The 17,184-nt window shown below is 33.1% G+C and overlaps 1 protein-coding gene across 1 annotated transcript; it reads right to left on the reverse strand.

Annotated features, from left to right (window-relative positions):
• Positions 1-716: 716 nt before the first annotated feature.
• LOC133338416 (transcription factor mef2A) lies at positions 717-3,158 on the reverse strand. Its single transcript, XM_061546592.1, has one exon. The coding sequence runs from the start codon at positions 3,130-3,132 to the stop codon at positions 817-819; it is 2,316 nt and encodes a 771-aa protein (XP_061402576.1). The 5' UTR covers positions 3,133-3,158; the 3' UTR covers positions 717-816.
• Positions 3,159-17,184: the final 14,026 nt, after the last annotated feature.

Consider the following 17,184-nt stretch of genomic DNA (forward strand, 5'->3'; position numbering starts at 1 on the left):
TTTAATTTTGTTTAGTTTTAATAAAAATAAAACAGTGTTTAAACGAAAAACGTTAACAATGTGGTTTCAATTTCAACTAACATTTTGTTTTTGAGTGTAAACAAAACAAAAGCTTTGCCAAAGTCAAAAATCCGTTGACAAGCTACAAAACAAAACAGTTAACGTTTAACTTTAAGCTCTACAAGTTAGCTTAGATTTGATCAAGAAATCATAAAGTTCGGGGACCAATGGCAGTGTCAGGTTACACCCTGGGAACTTGGAATATATAATTCGTTAGAACCTTCCACCCTGATCCTTTCACTTCAAAAATCTTTTTTCTTTCTGTCTTCTCTTTTTGTTTCTTCGTCATTTTTTTTTTTGTGCTTAATTAGTTAACAATTTTGTAAGCTTTCTATGGTTTATGGTTAGTTTTAGTTCTAAATAGTTTGAGGGCGGGAGGGGGAAATTTCCTTTAAACTTAGACTCAGTCTTGGCAGAGAGATTATCGATTAAATATGTCTTTCAAGTAATAAAAATAATTATGATCACTAAAGTGAGCTTATCTGGCCTTAGTGCTTACAAACAAACAAAAAATAATAATTGTTTAAACTTGGCAAGTTTGGAGGCTGCTAATTTCAAAGTATTACAAAAATGTACATTTGTTTTAGAATTAAATATAAAAATCTCTTATCTCTTCGTGTTCTTCGGCTTCTTTGTTGTCATCATCGGCGTCGTAGTTTTCAACTAATATCATTTGCATGCATAAAAGCTTTCTCTATAACGAAAGCTTTGCGGATTAACATACCACAGACCATGAGCATGGGCAGCGGCGCTTAACTAGGCACTCTCCGTCTTCACCACGATGGGCAAAGTAGCACCAATGCTATTGTTAAGCGGCGATGTCCGGGTATAGTCTTCCGATTTCAACATCATCGGCAAATTCATTTTCATATCGGCCAACAGCGGTATGGTGGGCTTATTTTCACCGCCCATCGGATGATGACCACTTGGGCCACCACCCTGACGTTGTTGTTGTGATTCGTAGCGGGTATGGGTACGCATGTGGCGGGTAATCATATCTCGTCGACAGGCAGCATATGGACATTGTGGGCATTTGTAGGGCTTTTCACCGGTGTGGGTGCGCTGATGGGTGGACAAGTGATCGGAACGCGAAAACACCTGGCCACATACCTTACAGGTGTAGGGTTTTACGCCCGTATGCAAACGCATGTGACGGGTCAACATATCAGAGCGGGCAAAGGAACGATTACAAACTTCACACGAATAAGCTTTGGCAATATCATTCGAGGGGTTGCGGGACTTGTGCCGTGAGGCCATGTGTTTGGCCAAGCGATCATGCAGCGAAAACATTTGACCACATACGGGGCACACATAGGCCACATCGGAACCGGGTGGCATTTCTTCGACCACAGGCGAAACATCCAAATTATAACGCCAAGCAACAGATTCTTTGGTCGTGGGTGAAGCCACATCTCCCTTGATGACCGGTACACCCACTGTGGAGTTGTGGGCGTGATGATGCAAAGGATGCATTGGCATTTCCAATTTAATCATGGCTGCGGCAGCTGCTGCGGCTGCAGCATGGGCGGCGGCAGCATGAGACAATCCATACGGCGAGACGGGGGCCGAAGAGGCGCCACTTGTAGTCATGGTGTTGGTAGCACTTGTGTTACACCCACTGCTGCTGTTACTGCTATTATTGTGGCCCGAACCGGATGGTGACATGGCTGCTGAGATCGGTTGTTGGCTGGGTGGCAACATCATTGTGGTTGCCGGCAGCGGAGAAGGTGATTTGTACTTCTTGGCATTGTTGTTGCTGTTGTTGCCACCGCCAGGCCCACTGGCCAACAACTCTCCCGTTGGTGTATTGCCGCCACTGCGTACCGACAAGTCCAAGGGCCGCTCTTGTGGTGGTGGCATTATGGCGGGATCAGATGTATTGGCCGCTGTTGTCTCACTTATCGACGTTTCACTACGTGGTGGTGATGGCAGCGCCATTGTGACACTGTGCGGTGGCGACAAATTCGATGTGGGCATAAACTCGGGCATTTCATGAGATCTTTCCATTTTTTGATGGTATTCCTTCAGCTCTGCCTTGGACGAGGGTGAGGTTTCATCCATTTGCGAGGAGGCTATTGACGAGGGTGTGTGCTGCATGGGCGAGGTATGGAGATCCTGTCTCCTTCGAAATACTTCATTTAGATATTTGGTGTGCAAATAGTAACCAAACAATGGTGAGGGTATGGGGAAGTAACGATCATAGGGGCTATTGGGTAGATGTGGCTCAGTCTTAATGTCAACGGTGAGAGGATTTTGAGGTTCCGTTTCCGTTTTGATGAACTTTGCCGCAGGTAGGGTTGTATCCATGGAGCTGTTGTTGTTATTATTGTTTTTGTGGTCCACTGGACTCAGGCTAATCCTGGGGCTACCTTCATTGTCACCACTAATGGACATTTCTTCGCCCGACTCAGCCACATCGCCATCCTCCACATTCCTCAGTTCCTCCGAGTCACTTAAACTGGTGCGGTCACGTGGTGATGATGACATTTTAACATCGTTGCCATCATCGTCATCATTGTTGTTGTTGTTAGCCTCTTTCTTGAGATCGTGTTTATCAATGACCAGATCATCCTGATATTCATTTTCAATATCCATGTTATTGGTACTGCTGCCGCTGTTGTTGTTGTTGTTACTGCTACTAGAACTATTGTGATGATGTAATTTGTCCAAGACTGCCGATAAACGTTTACGTTTCCTTTGCTTCCAAGGCATTGTGGGATTACTTAGAGAATTTGAAGAATTATTTGTGCTACTGTTGTTGTTATTATTGTTGGTATTATCTTCTTCGCGGGTATTATTGTTATTGGTGGTAACAGCAGCGGCTGCCACAGCTGCAGCTGCTGCTGCCTGCTGATGTAAACTTAAGGCCAATGGCAGATTGTGTGGCAATCCATACGGCAAGTGAGTATAGCTTTCATACTGAGGCGAGGCTGTTTGATGTTGTTGATAGTGGTGGTGGTGGTGCTGTTGTTGCTCCTGCTGGCGATGATGCTGCTGATGATGATGGTGGTGGTGGTTGTGATGGGATGCTGCATGATGCCCCATAGGGTCAGTACCTTCTGCCATAGTCATTAGGTCACAGTTTTAATGTAAACGTTTTTCCTCAGGATTTATGTGGGACCTTAAGTCGCTTTTTGCAGCAAGCAAAAGTCCAAAATCTTTTGTGGGTGAGAAGAGAGGGGATTTTGAAGGTTGAGTAGGTTTTGTTTTTTTCAGATGCTGTAAAGAAAAAGAAAATAGAATGAAAATAATTAGTCAAAAATTAAATCAAAAATTAATAGTCAAACTATTGTTTTTTTATTTTCTATTATTCCATTCGATTTTTTTAGAAAATTCACAAAAAAAAGGACATATTAAAAAAAAGAAACCTTAAATCCTTTTAAACACTGTGATTATAATTTCCTTAAATCAAATTCTCTTTTTAACACCTTTAAGTTCTTACAAAGGAAAAAAATTCCCTCCTCCAAAACTTTTATGACTTTCTTATAAAAAATGTTTTTATTTCCCCAACCACATTAAAACTCAGTAGCTTAGACTAGATGTCCTTAACTATCATTTTAGTAGGAGGTGGTTTGTTGTTTTTACTGCATTGCGCTTATCCTTGTTTGATATATGAGAATTGTTTTCCTTTAGATTATCCTTTATAAGAAAGAACAAAAAACTAAACACACACACACACACAATATCATGGCAAACACCATCATCAGGGGTTTACTACTATTTGTATGGATGTATGTGAGTGTGTGTGTTTGTGCATATTCACTCAAGCCCTCCATGCACGTTACATTATTTTCTACATCACTAAACTAAATAGCTCCTTAAGGGCATAAATGCCGTGAAACTACTGAAGTAAGAGGAATAGAAATAATAGGTTGAGGAGGAGCAACAGCAGTTCTGAAGAGAACACGAGACGTTAGAAATATGTAGACATCTGCATTTGGGTGGGGAGGGGGCATAAGATACTCTGGTAGTTTAGCAAATATAAACAAATACATTTGTAAACATTGTAGAATGATGATGGCAGACGATGGCCTAAGGATATGCTGCCTGCAGTTCACCTTAAGTTCAGGGGAAATATTCTTCGAAATATTCTCTGTGATTCCTTGTATTTTGTGTTTTATTTTTTTCACTTTTTTGTTCCGACCAAATATGAAGGTGTTGATATTTATTTTAATGACTATTTTAACCTTAAGTTTTTTCCTAACTTTATTATCCTTGTTACGGCCGGATTTGCCTATGCAAAAGTTTGTCGGACAGGATATAATCGTATATGTAAAGGATATAGCAATAGCTATTAATAGCAAATAATATCCTTTAAGCTGTGGATTGTTGTGAAAAAATGGATGATTGAAAAAATATATAAATTTCACGTTAAGCCAGCAATATACTTTCTTACAAAAAATGGTTTTCAAACATTTTTCACAAACATCATATTATTATTTTATTATTATTTAATTTTTTTCTTTTTATCTAACTTGTGTATGTATGTGTGTATTTTATATTTTTCAGCAAATTACAATTCACATCTTCTGCTTATTTAAGCCATTAATGATATCATCATCGTCATTATTTATTGCCTATCCCCCCAATCAAACGTGTACTTATCGCTTATTTTTTTTCCTTTCTTACTTAACTACGTCTTAAGTACCATCTAAATATTTTCACACATAAGTAAAGCCACGACAATCGAAAAAAAAACTTTACAACAAACAAAAAATTTGTCGCCCCTAAGATTTCTCACCCAAAAAAAAATAAGCAAAGAATCTCCCCGGCATGTAGACAGACAGTCAGACAAATAAACAGCAAACAAAATATTTTTGTCGCACTAACTGCATTGCACGCACGATTGATCGCCCACACGTTGGATGGCGCGATGTGTCTGTCATTCATTGTCCGGCCATATAACGTTATTTCAGTGTCTTATACATTTTTTGCTGTTGTTGTTGCTGCTGCTTCTGATAACACAAAAAGAAAGCAAATTGTTTTACGTTTGTTTAACAATTTGGTACATTTACCGTACCGTGCCATCCGGCAGTCGCCGGCCGCCGCATCACCTTTGCCAAACGGCAGACCCAAGACCCAACCATCCATCTCTCGTCTCTATATTTGCAGTGTTTATTAGCTTCTCCAGTTATTGGGCTTACGACAAAGATTATTTGTTGTTGTACAAATATACATTATTATGGCAATCAATGGCTGGAGAGGTATGAACTGGTCGTGTATGGTGCATGGGGTGTTGCGCGGTATGCTGATGGTTTGGGTTATTTACCACGCCATCACAAGCGGTAGACATTACTTATGTCAATATTTGTAGACGACACATTTAAGAAATGTGGTTGTGTTCTAAAATCGACCATCCAACCGATCATTGCTTACAAGAAGAAGAAGAAAACAGAAAATAATATCGGTTTATTGTCGTATTTGTTTAACACTTAAAACTGGAGTCATTTCGAATATGTGTGCGGCGGCGGCTCTGTTGTAGCGTCAGAATTCTTATCGGGGGCTTTTTTTGCAGAAGATGAACTAATAATGTCTGTTAGTGGCCAGTTCGGACCAGACCATGTCGTCGGCGGTACTTGTATTAATTAGTGATTTATTTATCAATAAGGTGGGGGAAGTTATTCTTTTTTTATTTTTGGCAAATTGTTCTTTGTTACTGAAAAATTACACACACATACACTGAAATAAGCCTGCCATAAATTATAACTCCTTCCATTTTGTCTTTTTGTCCTCTTGTATATATACATTTTTGGTAGCGGATTAATTATAAAAAATAAGTCCAGTAATAAGGGCCCATTTAAATTAAGTACTTCACGTCACATTAAATATTATCCACTTAAGTTGTCAGAATGATGGAGAATTAAAAAAAATCACAAAAAGGGAGTTCACAAAAAAATATGAAATGTTGAAAAGAAAATAAGGGACATCATGTTCGTGGCTGAATTGGTGAAAAAGTTTCTAGCACAGATTGTGAGACAAATACTAGAATTAAGATTAAAAGAAACATATCGTAAGGGAATTAAAAATAGGCGAAAAGTCGTTTTTAGTTTTTATACCCATTCAAAATACCTAAAACGTATCGGAACTATTATTTATTTTCCTGTTTTTATTTTTATGGGTACTGCACCAACCTCTCAAGTTGGAAAATTGGGGTAGATGTTTGAAAATACCAAAAATGTGGTTCATGGTTATTGGGAGACATACCAAAATGATGTCTATTTTAACCGAAATATATTAATAATTTTTGGTACGACAATTTGATACCCAATAGCCATCCAACAAATGAAAATAGATCCAATTGGGTAGCCCAAATATATCCTTGAATAGAACCCAAAATAGAAATGCCCAAAATACCAAAAATATAGGATAATATCAGTATATGGGGGCTATACGAAATTGAGCACAAATATTTATAATTTTTGGTGGGACAATTTGACATCCAATGATAACCAAAAATATCAAATTAGAGCTAATTTGGTTAAAAAAAGTTTCCAAAATATCTAATTATAGGGTGTACCGTTATATAGGCACCGAAACACGAAACTTGGTCCAATATTATAAATTTGTTGTATGGAAATTTTTCATCGGATAAATATCTCAATTATAAAATTACAGCCATTTTAGTCGAAAAAAACGAATATCGAGGGGTAGCACTATATGGGGACAATCATAAAAAGTAAACCAATTTGTAGTAGGAAGACATTGCGCTCAATGAGAACCCAAAATACCAAGTTACAGTCAATTCGGTTGAAAAATGTGATCAAAATTCAGAAAATTGGGGGCTTAACCACTTTTAAAACAAACGGCTCATTTAATGATATTTATGCACTCAACATTTTTTTTATCAATTATTGTTTACAATTTATGTCTACACTTTTAATATTTTGTTTATTTTTCAACTAGTTATTGCAACCCCCCAAAGTATGCTATAATTTTCGCCAGCATTATTATAAATTGCCTCATACACCCCATCAACAACAGCATTTATGACCTTTTATGGCAATTTTCATTTTTTTGGCATGTCGGTATATTTTTTTCATAAAAAAAGACGACAACAACAAACAAGCAATTATGCAATTTTCAGGGTCCTGTTTTTTCAACACTTGCCCAACTTCAATGGCATGCGGCATAAAAAACCCAAGTTTTTGTTTCTCCAACATAATTATGAAAAATTAACAGCTTTATGACAAGCATTGTTGTGGCGGAGTTAAAACCCAGAAAAAAATTATAGAAAAAAACTGAAAATGACGCCATGAAAAAACGGGAAAAACATTGGGGAAAATCCCAGTTCGTACATAAAACCATAACATAATTATTGTAATATTTTTTAACACGAATAAGAGTCAGTTTTTTTGCGAATTCAGAATTGAAACTAATAAACAAAAATGATTTGTGGTGTGTATCAACATTAACTTTTGATTTATGACTTACACAAGGATCTAAAGTGTAATGAAAGCAATTTTAATAATTATTATATATTCTAAAAGAACACATACAATTTTTAGAGATTTCCTAGATTCAGGATAATAACGGAAACCAAATAGAGATTGGTGATATTAAATAAAAAAGTAAAAAAAAATCAAGGAAAATTTTTTATTGTAATTTGAAAAAAAATATCATTATCCTTGACAAAAAAAAAAAAATATGAAAAAATATAAAAACTACAACAAAATATTTTATATAGAAACAATAATTTAAATTTTTAATTAATTTTTTTTTTATTTTTATTTTATTTACCTTTTTTTTCGTACCTTCCTTTACTAGCAAACTAAAAACCTTGATCTCCCCATCGCCATAATAATAATGAAAATTTCAAAATTTATCCTTTCACATTAAACAAAATAACTACAAAAAACACTGACCTTATTTCAATAATTTATGTTCTCATATATAAATCCATAACTTTATTTTATTTATTTTCTTATCATCGTAATTTTTATCATTAATTAAAAATGAAAAGTAAAACACTTGACCAACAAACTAACACATACACATCGACATAATCGAAACTCGATTAAGTCATAGAAATTGTTAATGGTTTAATACCCTTTAATGGTGATAATAAGTTGTGTGTGATATATATAATAAAAAATACCAGTCAAGTGCTGTAAACAATGATATTAGCAATAATTACAACAACAATAAATGTATGTGCGGAATCAGGGCGCTAACCAGTTACCAACTACATATTTTATAATTACTCTTCGCATTACAAAAGAAGATGACAGACGACAAGTGGCAATAATTTGTAGTTATGTATTTCATGTCGACAACAGCAAAAAATGGCTAATAAAACAATAAATAGAGGAAAAAGAGATATAAAGAAGGGGGATTTTCTTTTGTTGTTGTGCAAATAGCACTCATGCCCATAGCCATTGTAAAATGTTATCTCCTCCCACGTAAATAATTATGTTACAAGAGAACAGTTAGGAGTAAATTTTTAGTAAAAACGGGTCAAGAGATCAGATTTTTGGATAAAGAAAGGAAGAAATCTTTTCAACATAAAAGAAGAAGAATTTTGTGTTACCAATTAAATAAACATATAAAAAAATGCCAAAAAAATTGAAGGAATAAAGGAAGGAATCTCTTTAATATTAAAAATAAAAATTTTGTTGTACCCCTCCCAATTAGGTTGGCAATTAAAATACACAAAATCAAAAGGAATCTCTTTAATATTAAAAATCATATGAGTTCTGTATAAACCTGCATTGAAAATATTTTTCAGTTTTTTTTTTTCATTTTATAATTTTCACATAAAATTGACTTTTTGTTTATTTCATATAAAATAGAAGATAAAACTTTTCAAGAATGTCTCATTAAAAGTTCAAGCGAAAATCTCAACAACTTTTGAAGATATAGCCAATTTATGGGCGATTTTCTAATAAAAAAATTTCCTAGGTCCATCCATTTTAGGTTCTCATACAAATCTTGGTTTTCTAGGAAAGTTTACAAAACATAATACGTTATATATTCTATCATTTTAAGGGTCAAATCAAATCCAAACATTTAAATTTCTCTTATATATAAGACAAGAAAAAAGTGTCATTAAATGCACAGTTGCTTTTAAAATAAAGCGGTCAAAATCTTATATATTTGCTTAAAATTTTCAAAAATTCTTTAAATTTTCATAAATAAAAAATGTATATGATTTTGGGTGTGAGTTTTTTTTTAGGAAGTTGATATGATACTTTGATACGAGGTTGCAAAAAAGTCATAACCCCAATGGTCATATATTGACAATTTTCTGGGATGAAGTTGTGTAACCACCAAGATCTGGGAATATCAAATAACAATATCTTGTTTTGAAATCATAATATCTAAAATTGTGTACCCTAAGTGAGTCATTTTTTATGGTTGTCCGATAGGAAATTTTTCCATTACCAGTTTTTAAATGTTCATATCTCTATACCATTCCAATTCCCCATTTTGTCAAAAAACATCTAAACTAACATACATTGCTATTTTATTGCCCTTAGCTATACACCTTTCTACATATTATTTATTATTCAATGCGGTGAGCTCTCATAAAAAAACAAAAAGAACAACAACAAAACCTTACACAAAAGCTGAAAGCAGAAGAGAAAATCACAAAAGCCCACAGCCAACCAACCAATCAACGTTTAGCATTTCATTATTATTGTTGTTCATTGTGGATGTTGTTGTTGTTGTTGTTTTATACGTTCATATTTTTTTCTTTATACAATACAGCAGCAACAGTAGTGGTGGCAACAATAATGATATTGGCACACACAATTCAAACATATAACACGCCCTAAAAGACAAACATACAGGCCGACAATTCCACACTATAAAAAAAAGAAAAAATCATATTAATAATCCAAGCAGATTGTGTGTGAGTGTGAGAGGTGTGCCACCTCCACCACAACTCCATATGTTCCCAACCACTTTGACTAAAGTGCGGGGGTGTTAACCAATCAACGAACATATAAGCTTTCTTCTTCCTCTTCTTCATTGCCCCTAAATTGTCATTTTTTTTGTCATTGTTTATTTGTAAAAGCTTTATGTTTATTGTGTGGTGTTGTGGCTGATTGTTTGTCCGTCCGTCTCGCTGTCATTGTTCAATTGTGTTAAACAACAGCAACAACAAATCGTGTTGTTCGTTAACAAATGTGGTGTGATTATTTGGCGCCTATTATTATTATTGAAGTTTTGTATCTCACCTCAATTGCCACTTGACAATGTTGTTGTTGTTGTCAGTCGTTGTACTGACACCAACAATAGCAGCAACAATATCAGATTATGCAGCAACAGTAGCCAACCAGTGTTTGGTGTTTTTTTTTTTGTCGTTTATTGACTTTGAAATTACTTGTAATTAACTTCTAACCTTTGCTGACCTGCATTTAATATGCGCCAACTCGAATCAAATAACTTCGTTAGTTTACATAGTTAATAGAGTGTTCTAATATGACGTCTATTGTGGTTAAGAAATAGAACTGGTTTTAGAAAATATGTAATCAAAAATATATGATTACAACAAGTTTAACTAATATTTTTTTTTTCAGAAACAATCATTAATCGAGACTTTGCCAGATTAATTAGGAAAAAAAATAGTTGGTTGTTTTTTTTTCTTGTTAAAAAATGGGTTGTATTTCTATTATTTTATTCTTCGGACATCTTGACACTTGAAGCACCCTAATGTAGACTTTAAGAATTTTTTTTTTAATAAGAAAGATGTTCAAAAGTATTTATGAATAAATATATGATTTTCAACCTATCCTTTATAATTCCATAGCTTAGACTCAAAATGTCTAATTTTACAAAACTAAAAAGGCAGATCCACATTTATATAAAGACTATAGGCTATTGAATGATCGAACCGATTCACTAAAAATAACTAATGAACTAGGTCACTAGTTCATTTAAGTTCGAGAGTTGCAAAGGAACTATCTAGGTGTTGGAACTATATGGATCAAAGGAAATACATACTACTAGTTCCTTTAAAACAAAGGAACGGGAAAGATCGATCCACTACGTGAACTAGATTGCCCAACTCTAGAATTTTCTATAGTTCCATGTCATTTATTATCTTAAATTTTTATTTTCTTGTAAAAATAACAATTTGTATATATTTAAATATAACAATTTATTTCATCCTTTAGGCATGTTTTTGGCAAAAAAATAAAATAAATAAATATGGCGCACCACACAACTCATTATGGCTTAATGACTTAATGAATGACTTATTTGCTCTATGCCATTTATGCTGACCTTAAATTATTTTCATTAATTCTTCGTTGAAATCATTTATCTTCCAAAAAACGACACGAAACTTCATTTTCAATTAACGGCAAATGAAACATAAATGCATTAACACAAAAAAATAAAATTCACCTGTCTTCTGATCCGAAAAATAAATGCCAGCAAATTTATAATACACTACCAAGTTGTATGATAATGAAGGTGGAGAAGGGTTTGGCGAAAAAGGGTGCCACGTTGTCATAAAACTGTAATCATTTTTTATTCCCATAATGATAATGATGACGATGATGGTGTTGTTTACAGCTCAACATGAAATAATTTCCTTTGCATATCATCCAAAGAACGATCGAACCAAGCAACCCAACAAATGTTGTCAAACTACTGCATAGCTAACTAACCATTTGTGGGGGATAATAACAATATCTTAAAGTTAATCAAGAGGTCTCTTTCATTTGCAGATACTTTTACTTCTGGTTACCCCGCGAGTCAGTCAAGGATTTAAAGGTAGACCAGCCACACAATCAAGATGCAAAAATACACCAAAGAACAGTAGGGAGGCTTCTTGAGCCTCTGGACTGTGAGTCAGATTGCCAATCGTCCGTATATATAGAGGTGTTTGCAATTTTATTGCCTCTGCATTCAAGCGCCTGCGCCTGGTCCCACCAAACCATCGCCAAACCTAACAACAACAGTAGTCTGTCTGCTGCTGCTGCTGCCGTTGCTGCTTTATAAGTAATGTGGTTTAAATATTCGATCCTGTTTAAAGTTATTTAATTTTCAATTTTTCTTTGAACTTCATGGTGTTGATGTTGCTGAGCATGCCATGCCAGTGCTTACGACTAACAACATAGGTAATCTTGTATGCCAGTGCAAAAAAAGCAAAAATACGCCACCATCATCATCAGCATTTCCTTCATCTTACTTCATCCTTAAAGGCCAAGTTTTTAATTTAAACTAAAGTAGTGGTATTGTTAATAATTATGGCTTTAAAAGGTAAATATACTACTGTAAGATATAGACGAAGACAAAATAGCCGAGGGTTAGTGCAAAACAACAACAACATCAGAACTATCACAAACGGATGCTAGCCAATGATCTCTACCCTATATTTTTGTTGTAATCGTTGTTTTTTTCTTTTTCAAAACCAGCAGATGACGACAGGATCAGCGTCTTTTTTTTGTATAGTTGTAGATAGTTTTACTTAGCCCAGCAAGTTGTAACTTAAGCTATTTTATGTTCAGACCTATAGTTTTCTTTTTTTGCTCCCCCTCTCTCCATCTGAATAACTTTCTGTTTGGTGTTGGCGGTTTCTGGCTCTGCCTTGGCAAAATAGTTATATTTTTCTTCAGTAAATTGTTGGTGATCACGCGATGCTTTGCCAACAATTGCTACTGTTTGTTGGCTGTTGGATGACCAATTCCAATGCAAAATTGCTAGCTAGTTATGTCCGCAAGTGCGTTTGTCTGTCCACATTTTTTGTTGTAGTTGTGGGGTTTTTTATTCATTACAACAAGTGTCTGCTTGTTGCAATTTCTGTTTAAAAAAAGAAATAACAAAAAACCGCCTGAAATTATTTTTTTCGCAAACGGACGGAAGTTTAAGAAACTGTAACAGCACAACAATTGTTCAATCATCGGGCAAGCAGCAATACATGGCAAAAATATTCTTTATATGGTTTTTAATGCATTTTTTCCTAAATAATACGAAAAAGTTCATAAAATCTTAGTATCAACAATTTTTTATGTAATAAATTAAATTGTTAATGAGAGTGTTTCTAAATAAAATTTAAATCACATTTCATAAATGAAATTATAGCAAAAATACATTTTTGGTTTCAATAAAACGCGTTTTCTTAATTTCTAGGAATTTATTCATTGATAACATGAAATACTTCATAAAATAGAAGAAATTATGTATTCCTGTGAACTTAAAATTATTTAATTGCAATTGGTATTTCTAGTCATATTTCAAACATTATTTGAGAGAGAAATTTAAAGAAAGGTAAAATCGTATCTTTTTAATTTGTCCTGTCCTTTTCTCAATTTCTCTCCGTGCATGTACACACCATAAAAACTGTTGATCTTTACCACCTCTGCCACCGACCACAAATGTGTTGCATTATCTTTACCACCTTATTGTGCTCCCATTTTTTGTTGTTGTTGTTATTGTCTTTACTGTTTGCCATACATTATCTTGACCAATATATGATCAGCTAACATCGTCGTTGTCGTCGGCAGCAATGGTTGGTAGTAAAATAGCATTACCAGCCAGTCAGAGTATGTCTGTCTAAAAGGTGTACAATTGAAAAAATAATTACATTTGACTAAGAAATGATTATGGCCACAAATTGTAGCAGAAATGCTATAGCCAGTCCACGAATCACAAGGAACAACATAAAAGGAATGTGTTTGCAACTGTAGCACCACATACAATAAGCAAGCAACCAGCCAACCAACATAAATGTATTACATGATTATAGTAAACAGTGCAACAAGTGTTTCCTTCTGTTGCACTGTCATTGTTTATGGTCATTGGCGTTTTTGTTGTTATTGTTACCAAATTCGTATTTAAAAAATTAATATTTGCACAAGTCAAAAATAATGTTTAGGATACGGAAGAAATATAATATATTAAACAAATTTTCGATTCCAATGAAAATGTTCCTAAAAATCAGAAATATTCCTAAATAATACATACTATATTAAAAAATAAATTATGGGTTTTATTATAACAAAAGTTAATTTTCTCTAAATGAAAAAAAAAATCTTGAATATTAAAGTCATATTTTTAATTTCAATGAAAGTGCTCCCAAATAATATGAAATACTGCGAACTAGGAACTATTTTCTTCATTATAACATATTTTCATGATTTCTATGAATACCTTTTTAAACACACATTCTTGAATATGCTAAATACATTTTTAATTACAATGGACATGTCCCGAATAATATGAAATATTTCTAAAATATAAATATTTCATAATAGGAAATATGCATTATTCATAATATCTATGAATATCGTTCTAATTAATAGAAAAAAAATATCATAAGATGTATGAAATAACACATTTTGAGTGCGTTAAACTGTGTTTGATTTAAATAAACTTTCTCATAAATAATTCAAGTATTTATAGGAAATAATTTCACAATTTTTTTTATATTCCTTTCAATGGATATGTAATAATCATAAATTGTTTTCATTATTATCATGATTTCTATAAACACCTTTGTTAATTGAAGTTACACATTCTTTAATATGTTAAACATATTTTTAATTAAATTGAATATCTCTCTAAATAATATGAAATATATTAAAATCTAAATATTTCATAATAAGAAATGTGCATTATTCATAATTTCTATGAATACTGTCCTAATTAATAGAACAAAAATCATAAGATGTAAGAAATTAAACATTTTGAGTGCGTTAAAAAGTGTTCGATTTAAATGAACTTTTCACGAATAATTCCTTAATTTATTTCTTAAATAGTGATTTGGAAAAATTCTAAAAATATGAAATCTAAAATATTTTTATGAACACTTTTCCTATAAACTATGTAAATTTTTACAAAATGCATATGAAATGTGAGAAAATGTACTAAAATAAATATTTTAACAAAATATTAAAATGGAGATACATTATTGATCTCATAATTTCTATGAATTTATTCCTAAATAGTATGAAAAATATTCATTAATTTAAGAAATAACACTTCTTTGCGTTTGTTGTTTTAGATAATGATGTTCATATTTTATTCAATGTTTTTTGTTAGAAAATTTTCTGAAATGATTGGAAAAAAATGTGGAAATAAGAAATGTATAAAATATAGGTATTTATAATTTTTATGAATATTTTTCCTAAATAGTATGTAAATAACTATAAAATGGAAAATATGTGTTTATTTTAATGAAATATAAAACATCCATTAAATATTAAAATAATAATTCATTTTCGGTTTCATTATAACACATTTTCATAATTTCTATGAATTTATTCCTAGAAAATAAAAACAATTTTCATTAAATATTCGAGAATGCATGAATCTACGTTTTTCTTAATTTCTATGAACTTTTTCGTATTACTTATGCAATTTGTATGATAAAATAAATTAAAATTTTGTATAAATATCGGATAGATCAATTTTTTTTAACTTTTTTGAGAATAATCTTTAATAAATATTATTATACTCCCTGTTCCTACATTTTCAATAAGAATTTTTTTTCTTGCCATAATTAAAGTAAAAGCAGGTGAAATTTCTTTCTTTCTTTTGTTCAACTTGAAATATTGGTCCCCAACAATAACTCGTTACAAGCCAAATAAAAAACGCAAAGGTTATGAACAATTACCCAACATGTTCGAATATATAGTTGATTATATGAGACCCTTTCATTTTGTTTATCCATCAAAAAATTTCAACAAAAACAAATGAAAGGGGAGAGCAAGCATTGAATTTTTATGAATTACAAAATGCAATTTAGATTAAATGATTTAGATAAATTCTGGCAGTTTTTCGTTTTTTTGGCAGTCAAAAATTAAAAATGAACCAAATTGAACGACGGCGACAGGCCAAACCAAAAGCAAAAAAAAAACGAACTGCAAGAAGATATTCCGAGTATGATATGCGCGCTGCACATCATATCCATCCCTCAGCAAAAGTGTGGTGCATAATAATGCAAAAAAAAGAACAAGAATACTACTGCCAAAAGGAATTCAAATAAACTTGTTTTACAACGAATTGAAACATTTGCAAAAAGAATGAAATTTTTGTATTTTTTTATAAGCAACAGACAGTTTTGTAAAGAATTTCTGTAACGGTGAGGTGGTGGTGCTGGCCATTTTTTGTTGCTTTTTGCTTTTTCTTTAAGGATGTGTGGCAAAGGGGCAGCTGTCCGCATTGCTGCAGCTGAATGTGCTGGCTAGCTTTGATTTGATGTTGGCGGCGTTGGCGGCCACTGTCGATTTTGCTGGGCTGTTTGGCTGGCTGCTTTTTATACATCATTGGTCTTGGTCGATTGTTATCTTGATAAGAGAAGAAAAAATTGTTATTTTTGGGCTATATGTTTTATGGCCCAGAAAAATCAGGCCAATTTATGTAGCGTTCATTAATTGCAGTTTTCGAAAAAAGAAAAAGGAAAATCGTGGTGTAGGTGCTTGCAACAACTTGCCATAACATTGAAAGTGAGGGAAATTGTTTTCAAACAATTTTTTGAAATCTCATTTTCTTGTCTGTATGTTGGGGGCAGGGGGCCTCCCAAATGTTATAATGTGTGGATGGATGATGGTAATCTATATTTTTCTAAAAGATTTGTTATTTTCTTGATTGAAAACAGCTGTTGCTATTTTTTTTCTTGTTGTGGTTTTGCCACGACTGCCATAAACTACAAATTTCTAAATAAATAAAATTCATCTTTATGTCATAAGAAAAAAAAAAAAACAAAACAAAAAAATATTAAATTATTTGACTTTTGTTGATTGCGTATACCTGGTGTGGTGTGCTGTGCTGTACCGAACAAATAGTGTCAATGTTGCAACAATTATTTGCGGTTGATTGGATTGAAGGGTAGTAAAACTCAACGCCATGCAATCACTTTATGAAAATATTTTCTCATGGACTCGCACCTAAGAACGTAGCTAACAAATCACAAAAAAAAATGCCACGATATAGAGGGGACACCAATAAAGGATGTGGTTATTAACCACAAAACGTCTCCATAAAACCAAACCAGAATATGTTGAAATTTTGTTTTGAATAAAAACCCCAACGCCACTTTACCAATGCAACAAAAAGATTGGTTTTAAAATGTTGGCTTTTTTTCTTTTCGAAATTACAGTGGTGCTATTTGCAACCTCAAAACAACACATTTGACTCCAATTGTGTTGTATGCAGCATACATACATGATG

Source organism: Musca vetustissima, unplaced genomic scaffold, assembly GCF_032173495.1.
Source record: "Musca vetustissima isolate MV318-11 ecotype Yass unplaced genomic scaffold, APGP_CSIRO_Mvet_v1 utg34660, whole genome shotgun sequence".
Taxonomy (NCBI): domain Eukaryota; kingdom Metazoa; phylum Arthropoda; class Insecta; order Diptera; family Muscidae; genus Musca; species Musca vetustissima.